The sequence below is a fragment of the Lithobates pipiens genome, unplaced genomic scaffold, assembly GCF_037356315.1.
Source record: "Lithobates pipiens isolate NorthernLeopardFrog02 unplaced genomic scaffold, aLitPip1_a1.2 Scaffold_18, whole genome shotgun sequence".
Taxonomy (NCBI): Eukaryota; Metazoa; Chordata; class Amphibia; order Anura; family Ranidae; genus Lithobates; species Lithobates pipiens.
Window position 1 is genome coordinate 263,469,266 of NW_027507758.1, and position 12,476 is coordinate 263,481,741.

Sequence of the window (12,476 nt, forward strand, 5' to 3'; positions counted from 1 at the left end):
GTATTAAAATGCACACCTACTGGGAAGAAATGAAAGAGGCAACCATTCATATAACAGGTGGACGGATCAAAAAAGACCCCTGGGTATGTTTGTTTCACGATACTACGAATGCGGTGTCCCACTACAAAAATACCCTTGCCTCATATCTCTTGAATGCAGCTAAAGGTTTGCTTCCCTGTTTATGGAGAACCCCGAAGATGAAGGGGTGGGTAGCAAGGGTGGAATGGGTGAGGTTCATGGAGGAATTAATACACATGACAGAAGACACATTGGAAATGTATCATTTTATAAAATATTTTGTAGGTGTTTTAACCATTCTGGTGCTCCAAGGCTTCTAAAAATGTTATAGTTAGTCAGGAAATTAGATGATAATTTGCCCCTAGAAAGCCTGAAGGTGCTCATTGGATTTTGGTCCCCTCTACTGTATGTGATATTACCACATTCGGGAAGAGTAGCAGAATGTGTTTTGGGGTGTAAATTTAAGTATGCCTATGATCTGCGTGAGAAATATTTTATTAAATGACAACGTTGTGTAAGAAATTAATTTTCCTTTCCTGCATCTTCCAAAAACTTGTGGCAAAAAAATACATTTTCAAAAGACTCACTATGCTTTTCGGGAAAATACCTATGAGTGAGTACCATATTTATCGAAGTATAACACGCACCCCAAATTTAATAGGGAATTTTAACCACTTAACAACCGGCCCATAGCCGAATGATGGCTACAGGGCGGTTGTTTAACTCTGGGAGGCCGTCATATGACGTCCTCCCAGAATTCCGTTCTCGCGCGCCCCCTGGGGCGCGCACTCGAGAGCATCCGTGACTGCCGGGTCCACAGGACCCAACGGATCACGGTAAACGGCTGCTCATCGTGGCTCATCGCGGCTGCTCATCGTGGCTGTTTACAAGTGATCACTCCGTCATTTGACGGAGCGATCACTTGTAAACAAACCGGCGTCATGTTATGACGCCGGTTCCTCCCTCCCCCTCTCTGTACCGATCGGTACAGCGGAGGGGGAAGAGATCGGTGTCAGCAGCGCTGTGGGCTGCATCTGCAGTGCCCACATCGCTGCTCACCGAAATTTAACCCCTCAATTCCCTGCTATTACTCTGCAATTCCCTGCAATACTCTGCAGTACCAGCAAATACCCTGCAATACTCTGCAGTACCGGCAAATACTCTGCAAATACTCTGCAATTACTCTGCAAATACTCTGCAATTACTCTGCAATTACTCTGCAAATACTCTGCAAATACTCTGCAAATACTCCGCCAATGCTCTGCAACACCCGCCAATACTCTGCAACACCCGCCAATACTCTGCAATACCAGCTAATACTCTGTATAACACGCACCCACGATTTTCCCCTGATTTTAAATGGAAAAAGGTGCGTGTTATACTCCTTGGATTTTGGGCCCTTCTATGCATCTAGGAGGCATAGCAGAATGTGTTTTTGGGGTGTAATTGTAAGTACGTCTATGCTGTGTGTGAGAAATAACTTGACAAATTACGTTAAAAGGACAACTTTGTGAAAAAAAATCTTTATATTCAAAAATATATAGTAAAATAATTAAAACTCACCATGTCGCTTATTAAATACCTTTGACTGTCTACTTTTCAAAAATGGATATTTGGGGGTATTTGTACTGTCCAGGCAATTTAGGGTCCAGATATGAGATAGTTAGCAATTAGCACATAAGGACTGATACATTTCCAAATATACAGTATATACCACAGTTTGAAGACTATAACTTTCACACAGACTAAATAATATACACTGATTGGGGTTATGTTTACCAAAGAAATGTAGCAGAATACATGTTGGATTTCATTTCTGAACAAAGATTATTTATTTGCAACATTTTATAACAGGAAATGAGAATTTATTTTGTAACAGCACTGAAAACTGAAAAATGGCCTGGACTGAAAGGTAAAAGACCTGAAGTTTGTTTTCCTATATTTTCCCTGACATTGTCCCTACTTTATTAACCACTTAACAACCGCCCTATAGCCGAATGATGGCTACAGGGCGGTTTCTTAACTCTGGGAGGCCGTCATATAACGTCCTCCCAGAATTCCGCTCTCGCGCGCCCCCCGGGGTGTGCACTCGAGAGCATCCGTGTCCACAGGACTTGGCGCAGCACGGATCACGGCAAACGGCCGCTCATAGCGGGCGTTTACCACGTGATCGCTCCGTCAAATGACGGAGTGATCACTTGTAAACAAACCGGCATCATGTTATGACGCCGGTTCCTCCCTCCCCCTCTCTGTACCGATCGGAAAAGCAGGGGGGGGGAATAGATCGGTGTCAGCAGCAATGTGGGCTGCATCTGCAGTGCCCACATCGCTGCTCACCGAAAATTAACCCCTCAATTCCCTGGCAATACTCTGCAATACTCTGCAATACTCTGCATTACTCTGCATTACTCTGCAATACCCTGCAATACCCTGCAATACCCTGCAATACCCTGCAACACTCTGCAACACTCTGCAATACCCTGCAACACTCTGCAATACCCTGCAACGCTATGCAACACCCGCCAATACCCTGCAACATTCTGCAATGCTCTGCAACACTCTGCAATGTTCTGCAACACCCGCCAATACCGTGCAACACTCTGCAATGCTCGGCAACACCCGCCAATACCGTGCAACACTCTGCAATGCTCTGCAACACCCTCCAATATCCTGCAATGCTCTGCAACGCAATACTCTGCAACGCCATACTCTGAGATACCCAGCCATACTCTGAGATACCCAGCCATACCCAGCCATAGTCGGTGATACCCTGCAATACCCAGCCATAGACACCCCCCCTCCCGCCGCCCTCTGGTGCTTCTACCGACTCGCCAATACGATCAAATCCAGAATCTTTTTTTTTTTCAGGCTTCCCAGCTTAGAGGTGAGATGCGGGGTCTTATTGACCCCATATCTCACTGTAAAGAGGACCTGTCATGCCATATTCCTATTACAAGGGATGTTTACATTCCTTGTAATAGGAGTAAAAGTGATCAAAAAATGTATTTTTGGGGAAAAAAATGTCAAACTAAAATAAATAAAGTAAAATGAACAATAATTTTTTTTTTTTTTTTAAAGCGCCCCTGTCCCCATGTGCTCGCATGCAGAAGCGAACGCAAACGTAAGTCCCGCCCACATATGAAAACGGTGTTCAAACCACACATGTGAGGTATCGCTGCGAACGTTAGAGCGAGAGCAATAATTCTAGTCCTAGACCTCCTCTGTAACTCAAAACATATAACCAGTAAAAAATAATGAAATCGTCGCCTATGGGGATTTTTAAGTAGCGACGTTTGGCACCATTTCACGAGCCTGTGCAATTTTGAAGAGTGACATGTTAGGTATCGATTTACTCGGTATAACTTCATCTTTCACATTATGCAAAAATTGGGCTAACTTTACTGTGTTTTTTTTTTTTAAGCACAAAACTGTTTTTTTCCAAAAAAAATAAAGAAAAATTGCTGCGCAAATACCGTGCGAGATAAAAAGATGCAACGACCACCATTGTATTCTCCAGGGTGTTTGCTAAAAAAACATATATAATGTTTTGGGATTCGATGTAATTTTCTAGCAAATAAATGATGATTTTTACATGTAGGAGAGAAATGTCAGAATTGTTGGGCCTCTGTATGTGGCCACACTGTATAAAAGTCTCACACATGTGGTATCGCCATACTCGGGAGTAATAGCAGAATGTGTTTTGGGGTGTAATTTGTGGTATGCATATGCTGTGTGAGAAATAAACTGATAATATGACAATTTTGTGAAAAAAAGTAAAAAAAATGTTGATTTTGCAAAGAATTGTGGGAAAAAATTACAACTTCAAAAAACTCATCATGCCTCTTACTAAATACCTTGGAATGTTTTCTTTCCAAAAAGGGGTCATTTGGGGGGTATTTGTACTTTTCTGGCATGTTAGGGTCTCAAGAATTCAAATAGGCCGTCAGTACTTCAGGTATGATCAATTTTCAGATATTGGCACCACAGCTTGTGGACTCTATAACTTTCACAAAGACCAAATAATATCCACCAATTTGTACTTATTTTTACCAAAGATATGTAGTAGTATACATTTTGGCCAAAATGTATGAAGAAAAAATTACTAATCTGCTAAATTTTATAACAGAAACAAAGAAAAATTCATTTTTTACAGAATTTTCTGTATTTTTTCTTTTATAGCACAAAAAATAAAAAACCCAGCGGTGATTAAATACCACCAAAAGAAAGCTCCATTTGTGTGAAAAAAAGGACAAAAATTTCATATAGGTCCAGTGTTGCATGACTGAGTAATTGTCATTCAAAATGTGAGAGCACCGAAAGCTGAAAATTGGTCTGGTTATTAAGGGTGTTTAAGTGCCCAGTGGTCAAGTGGTTAAAAACCTTGTGATAGTTTTATTTTAGAAGCTTTTGATGTCTGCTCAATGTCAAATGACTTGCATTCAGCTCCGGCACCCAATGCCAGTATATACTGACAAGCACATTCCACACATGCTTTTATGCCATACCGTTTGGCTCCACTCAGCTTTACTTGTTATACAGCAAACACAGAAAAGACAGATGCATACTAATCACCTGTGTCCATGAGCCCTGATACAATATTCCTTCATGACCATAAACAACAAAAGATACTAACAAGTGGTGGTGTGGTTGGGGTAATATCTTGTGTCATTAAAGTTATTGGATTCATTAACTGAATTAGACATTCACTTTGAAGTTATGTTGGATCACTGTGATCTTTTTCATTCAACTGTTTGACAAGACAAATGATGATGAGCACGCAAACAGTTTCATTTATACTGCCAAGCAGCATACGTATAATATATTCTCTGTTTTTAAATGAACCATTTTCTCTGCTGTATTTGTTAAATGCAATACCCTTTATTTTTAGGAAAATGAAACACTTTGTACAAATGTCAAACCCGAGTTAATTAATAACATTATGTTGCTCAAAAATTATCTGCTTTGACTTGAATTCGACATTTGGGAGCATATTATTTAAATTAGTAGTAGGAAAATAAAATACAATACACTTACCATCATTGAAGTTCACCACATAGAGATATTAAAACAGAAGAGACACATCAACTTTCACATACAATCCTCAGCAAGAAAAAGTACTAATCAATACCATTGTTGGCAATCATACCTTGATGTTTGTGAGTATATAATAACAGTCTGACCATTATTTACCCTACTGAGAATGTATTGATTGACTGACCTTGCATCCAGTGATAATGCTGTATCCCCAGTGGTTTGGTGCGCATTTCTCACATTGATCTCCAATGGTGTTGGGAGGACAAATACATTGGCCTGTTTCCTCATCACAGTTATTCCCAACATGAGGGCAATCGCAAGCTAAATAGTGACAAAACTCTCATATTAGGCACAGCAAGGTTAAACCATTGACAAATATTGTCAACACAATACTGTTACATTTTCTGCTTCTAGTACATTTTGAATGGGATAAATGTGCATTGGAAACATGCAAAAGAGTTTTTTTTTAATAGATACACCATAAGTTACTTATGAGGTCTAAAAAACAACAAAACATCAGCTTTTTTAAGTTTCCTACAACCAGGTTATTGAAGGCCGATTATTAGTTGCTATATTTTACTGCAGTCAAATGCTCTTTATTTACACCTGTAAGGCTTCATGCACGTGGACATCATAATTTACTGATGTTTACTCAGGAATTTGTGATGCCTATGGGCAAGGGGCCAACAACTGTGTAAAGATATGAGTAATAGGGATGAGCTTCGAGTTCGAGTCGAACTCATGTTCTACTCGAACATTGCCTGTTCGCCTGTTCAGCGAACAGTGAACAATTTGGGCTGTTCGCAGCAAATTCGAAAAGCCGGAACACCCTATACAAGTCTATGGGAGAAATCTAAAGTGCTCATTTTAAAGGGTAATATGCAGGTTACTGTCCTAAAAAGTGTTTGGGGACCTGGGTCCTGCCCCAGGGGACATGGATCAATGCAAAAAAAAGTTTTAAAAACGGCCGTTTTTTCAGGAGCAGTGATTTTAATAATGATTAAAGTGAAACAATAAAAGTGTAATATTCCTTTAAATTTCGTAGCTGGGGGGTATCTATAGTATGCCTGTGAAGGGGCGCATGTTTCTGGTGCTTAGAACTGTCGCTGCACAAAGTGTCATTTGTGCAGGAAAAAAAGTCTTTTAAAATCACTTGCGGCTAAATTGTCGGGTCTCCGTAATACAGAGAACACTCAATGAGTGTTCTCTGTATTAGCCGACAATTCATTCATTCATTGATTAAAAAAAAAAAAAAAAAAAAAAAGCGTGGGGGTTCCCCTAAATTCAATCAAAAGGCCCTTCAGGTCTGACATGGATATTAAGGGGAACCCCGTGTCAAATTTAAAAAAAAAATTGACGTGGGGGTCCCCCCAAATATCCATACCAGACCCTTCAGGTCTGATATGGATATTAAGGGGAACCCCGCATCAAATTTAAAAAAAAAATTGACGTGGGGGTCCCCCTAAATATCCATACCAGACCCTTTATCCGAGCACGCAACCTGGCAGGCCGCAGGAAAAGAGGGGGGGACGAGAGAGCGGCCCCCCCTCCCTCCTGAACCGTACCAGGCCACATACCCTCAACATTGGGAGGATGCTTTGGGGGTCTGTGACCCCTCAAAGCACCTTGTCCCCATGTTGATAAGGACAAGGGCCTCATCCTCACAACCCTGGCCGTTGGTTGTGAGGGTCTGCGGGCGGGGGGCTTATCAGAATCTGGAAGCCCCCTTTAACAAGGGGACCCCCAGATCCCGGCCCCCCCCCTGTTTGAAATGGTAAGGGGGTACAAAAGTACCCCTACCATTTCACAAAGAAAGTGTCAAAATGGTTAAATAAGACAAACACACTTTTGAAAAATTCCTTTATTAAAAATAAAAAAAATAAAAAAAAAATTCCAGCGGTGCTAATCCACTCTTGCTATCCAGCGACGGGTCTCCGGGGTCCAGCGATGGATGATCATATCCAGCGACGGGGGATCTCTCAGTCCAGCGCTGTCCATACCTCCTTCTTCTGTCTCCACTGCGGAGACACTGCAGAGAGCCGAGCGCTGACATTTCTTATATTGGGAGGGCGGGGCCACCCGTCACCTGACCCCGCCCCTCTGACGCAGGAGAGGGAAGCCAGGGGTTCCCCAGTGACGTGTGGGTGACCCCGCCCCCTCTGATGTAACGGAAACCTGCGTTACATCAGAGGGGGCGGGGTCACCCACACGTCACTGGGGAACCCCTGGCTTCCCTCTCCTGCGTCAGAGGGGCGGGGTCAGGTGACGGGTGGCCCCGCCCTCCCAATATAAGAAATGTCAGCGCTCGGCTCTCTGCAGTGTCTCCGCAGTGGAGACAGAAGAAGGAGGTATGGACAGCGCTGGACTGAGAGATCCCCCGTCGCTGGATATGATCATCCATCGCTGGACCCCGGAGACCCGTCGCTGGATAGCAAGAGTGGATTAGCACCGCTGGAATTTTTTTTTTATTTTTTTTATTTTTAATAAAGGAATTTTTCAAAAGTGTGTTTGTCTTATTTAACCATTTTGACACTTTCTTTGTGAAATGGTAGGGGTACTTTTGTACCCCCTTACCATTTCAAACAGGGGGGGGGGCGGGATCTGGGGGTCCCCTTGTTAAAGGGGGCTTCCAGATTCTGATAAGCCCCCCGCCCGCAGACCCTCACAACCAACGGTTGTGAGGATGAGGCCCTTGTCCTTATCAACATGGGGACAAGGTGCTTTGAGGGGTCACAGACCCCCAAAGCATCCTCCCAATGTTGAGGGTATGTGGCCTGGTACGGTTCAGGAGGGAGGGGGGGCCGCTCTCTCGTCCCCCCCTCTTTTCCTGCGGCCTGCCAGGTTGCGTGCTCGGATAAAGGGTCTGGTATGGATATTTAGGGGGACCCCCACGTCAATTTTTTTTTAAAATTTGATGCGGGGTTCCCCTTAATATCCATATCAGACCTGAAGGGTCTGGTATGGATATTTGGGGGGACCCCCACGTCAATTTTTTTTTTTTATTTGACACGGGGTTCCCCTTAATATCCATGTCAGACCTGAAGGGCCTTTTGATTGAATTTAGGGGAACCCCCACGCTTTTTTCTTTTTTTTTTTTTTTTTAATCAATGAATGAATGAATTGTCGGCTAATACAGAGAACACTCATTGAGTGTTCTCTGTATTACGGAGACCCGACAATTTAGCCGCAAGTGATTTTAAAAGACTTTTTTTCCTGCACAAATGACACTTTGTGCAGAGACAGTTCTAAGCACCAGAAACATGCGCCCCTTCACAGGCATACTATAGATACCCCCCAGCTACGAAATTTAAAGGAATATTACACTTTTATTGTTTCACTTTAATCATTATTAAAATCACTGCTCCTGAAAAAACGGCCGTTTTTAAAACTTTTTTTTGCATTGATCCATGTCCCCTGGGGCAGGACCCAGGTCCCCAAACACTTTTTAGGACAGTAACTTTCATATTACCCTTTAAAATGAGCACTTTAGATTGTGAACGTTCGAGTCCCATAGACTTTAATAGGGTTCTAAAGTTCACACGAAGTTTAGGTCTGTTCGCAGGTTCTGGTGCGAACCGAACAGGGGGGTGTTCGGCTCATCCCTAATGAGTAATGTTGAGTATAGGCAAGTAAAATTCTTCTTCATAGAGCACAGGGCAGTAAAACAAAAATAGAAAACGTTTCATTTGAGTGCAGTAATTTGCTCTAACAAACATGTTTACTCGTCCATAAGCATGTTTACGCCAGTATACAGTAAATGAGTATATTACTGCCAATTAAGAAAAAATGTACTCTTCTATAATCATCTATACGCTTACACACCTTTACTTGCCTATACTCAACATTACTCAGGTCTTTCGACACAGTTTTTGGCCCCTTGCACATGGGTGTCAAAAGTTCCTTAGTAAACATCAGTAAAGTATGATGCCTGTGTGCAAGAGGTCTTACAGGTCTACATAGTTGTGCGCAGCCTATTACATTAGCGTGTGCATCTCAAAGCTTAAACATACATGCCTTTCTGTGCAGCCTCAGCTTCATGGGGCAGTGAATGAATGGGAAGCACTCTGTGCCGAGTGGCTTCCTGTTCATTCACAAACTGAAGCATGATAAACACAGTTTACTATACTTCAGTTATGAATGGACACAGCAAGTGAGTGTGTTCACTGTGTTAATTTAGAAAAGGAAGGGACCAGTAAATTACATATTTACTAGCCCCTTCCTCCATTCTCCATCCTGAAACATCCCCCACAGCAGCCAGGGGAGAAGAGAGGAGAGAAGCCAGCAGTGCTGTGGGGAAGGTGGGGGGGGCAACATAAGGGGAAACCTGGGAAGTAGAGGGAATCAACACTGCACGTAGTGATTATGATGTGCTCAAGCACACCTGGCACATCCCCTGCACATGCCTGGGCTAAAAAAAATAGCATTTGCCTGCCGTAAAATATAGAATCTAGTAATCGTCCTTTATTAAACTGATTGTAGTAAACCTAAAAAAAGTTGATTTTTTGTTTATTTTTTAGGGATCATCAGTGATTCGTAAAGTGTATCTATTACTCAGCTGTGTGCAATGTCCCATAAACAACAATGCATCTCATCTTAGATCAGTAAAACACTCAGCATATTTTAGTCCTATGTGCAAGAGGCCTAAGGCAAATGTTCCAGAGTAATTTGGTAATCGCTGTTCTTGAGTAAGCGGAACACCTGTGCTGAAATATTTATAAAAAAAAAAGAATTTAATTAAATTTCAGTGTATCCTATACACTGATTACCTGAGCCTTTTAAATTGTCATCATTATAAGATCAGATGCGAACACCCCTGCACAATCTTCCTAGTAGAGTTTGGTGAACGGGTCAGGCTGAGCAAAAGTTTGACCCCAACATGCCTGTTTGCTCATTCAATGAACAAACCCGAATTTGCAGCTTGTTCAGGGGGTGTTTACCCCGCCGAACACCCTACAATGCACTGCACACTGACAGTGCATTCTAAGCCCTGATTGGGCAAAGCTCATTAATCTTGGTGCAGTGAATAGCTGGTTGTTAAGGGCTGGGAAGCTGGCTGCGGAGTCCTATCAACTGAGTCATCAACTGTCAATGAGCTTGCCCGCTGACAGCTGAATAAAAAAAAACATTTTTTTTCCTCGATTTCGACTTGCTTTGAAACAACAAGGAAAATTTGATTATTGCGCGTGTGTACCCCAGGAACCCCCGTTACTTCACAATAAATACAATACTTCGGCAATAAAAAAGTGAAAAAAAATGGCATGGGGGTCCCCCTGAATCCATATCAGGTCCTTGGGGTCTAGTATGGATTTTAAGGGGAACCCCATGCCAATAAAAACCTGTGGGGTTCCCCCAAAATCCATACCAGACCCTTATTGGCATGCAGTCTGTCAGGCCAGAAAAGGGGGGTGAGCCCTATGATCCTACCCCCCCATGTAAATGAGTATGGGGTACATAGTACACCTACTCAATCACCAAAAAAGTGTCAAAAAGCAATTAAAAAAACCTGTATCCCCCAAGATGTAGACCCATCGTTAATTATGACGCCACTGCTACCATTGGCCCCGAAAAAGAAAAAAAATTGATCCGCTGTCAACTAAGGCAAATTACCAAATGCCTAGCTTGCTGTTTGAATGTTCTTATATAGGTAAGGGACAGAGCCACTTGGTGACATCACCTGGTGACACCACCCCCATTGTGCTCTCAGAAAAACACAGAACATAATCTTTGGAGATTGAAGCAGAGGGCGTGTTAGGCATCTGAAGAATGATTTCCAAACAGAGAGCAAGGGTCCTTCTTTACAACATGATTACAGGGGGCAACCTTTTCTACTTAGGCTACAACTGTTTTATAAAGAAAAAAAAACTGCATTAGCTGAGTTAAACTCAAACCACAATTCCCCGTTAACAGAAAATGTACTTACGGGTACAGCCACCTTCTTGGAAATCATAATATCCACGGGCACAGTGGTCACATTTATCTCCAGCTACTCCAGGCTGACAATGACATTGCCCATTGTCATCGCAGTCAAATGATTTGGATCCAAAAGAGTTGCAGTTACAGGGAACACATCCTTGAGAGAAAACAGGACCATACGTTTGTGGCTGAAAAGGGAAAAGAACGTGAAAATAAGTTATGTACATAGATTTATTATGATATAAAAAAAGGCATAAAAAGGAAAACCACATGATGACATTTTTAGTAAAAGATAATACACTAAAGGGACCTGCACATGCATGCAACTAATTATTGCATATTCCTTAGAATAATTCCAACAACAGCGAGAAAAACGACTGTATAAAGTGAGGTCTAGTTTCTCACTGTAGTTATAACAAGGTACAATTTAAACCATTAAGAAGTGCTTACATTTTTGAATGTGGTTTTAAAAACGTGAGACCTTTTTAAAAAATAGATTCAATATCATTATTTAATATCTGCAGAACACTAATTCATGCTCGATAAAGCAATTAAATGCTTTTTTGCCATGTCTACATAATTCCTAAAATGATATCCATCCATGTAGCCGAGTTTAGAACTTCTAACTATCACTGGTTATAAAATAGTGCAAAAGAGAGGATATAATTAACACCTTTAGCTTTTTGATATTAGACCCCTGTTAATGTATTTTAGATATCAATCAATAACTTGTCGTGCACTACTAGTGAACTCCACACCATGCAGAACAAGCCTGCAAAACAATTACCGGGATCGATGGTTTGTAAGCTCCTCTAGGACAGCCTCTTGATGTGGGGTAGTTCCACCTTCGAACAGGAACTTGGATATTTTGAGATTTTCGAGGCAGTTCTTTCCTCTCATAACCCTGCCTTTTAAACTCACATCGCCTCCCAAAGAACTCTGGTTTACAGATACACCTCCCTGTTATGTCACAGCGTTGGGACATTGAACCAGTCACACTACAGCTACAGGACTGACATATCTGCTTTTCAGAATCCCACCAACAGTTAGGCTTTTAGAGTGAAAGCAAAGAGAATAGAAGGAAATTGTAAGAAACACAAAAAAGATACAACAGAATTGGAAAGTAAAAGAAATTGTTAAGCTTCTGAGATCTGACATTCAAGTGAGATAATACTGAGAGACAGAACACAATGTCTTTCGGAAGAATACAGCAGATGACATTTAGCAATGAATATTTCATGCATTGTCTGAGATACATCACACAACAAATTATAATTGTAATTAAATGATAAATTATTCTAGATGAGCGCTGATACATTATTTGTTCACTCAACTTAATGATGAAACTTTAAAATCATGAGAAATAGGAAAAGCAACTATATTTAAGTCATTATAAAATTAGAAAGATATATGGACCATTACACTATACTAAAATATAAATTAAATACAATTTCAATGTGAATAAGGTGTGTCAAAAAATACAAATCTAAACAGGCTGAAGTATGGTTCCT

At 41.5% G+C, this 12,476-nt stretch overlaps 1 protein-coding gene across 6 annotated transcripts in view; it reads right to left on the minus strand.

Annotated features, from left to right (window-relative positions):
- LAMA2 (laminin subunit alpha 2) overlaps window positions 1–12,476 on the minus strand; it is a 1,237,914-nt gene that overhangs the window by 416,529 nt on the left and 808,909 nt on the right. For 4 of the 6 annotated variants that reach the window (XM_077486900.1, XM_077486895.1, XM_077486897.1 and 1 more), the window contains 3 exons: window positions 11,753–12,016; window positions 10,973–11,153; window positions 5,237–5,373 (listed from right to left, as the gene is read on the minus strand). In XM_077486900.1, the coding sequence (XP_077343026.1) occupies window positions 5,237–5,373; window positions 10,973–11,153; window positions 11,753–12,016 (582 nt within the window). The remainder of the gene's footprint in view (window positions 1–5,236; window positions 5,374–10,972; window positions 11,154–11,752; window positions 12,017–12,476) is intronic. The other 2 variants (XM_077486899.1, XM_077486898.1) reach the window with 1 other exon arrangement.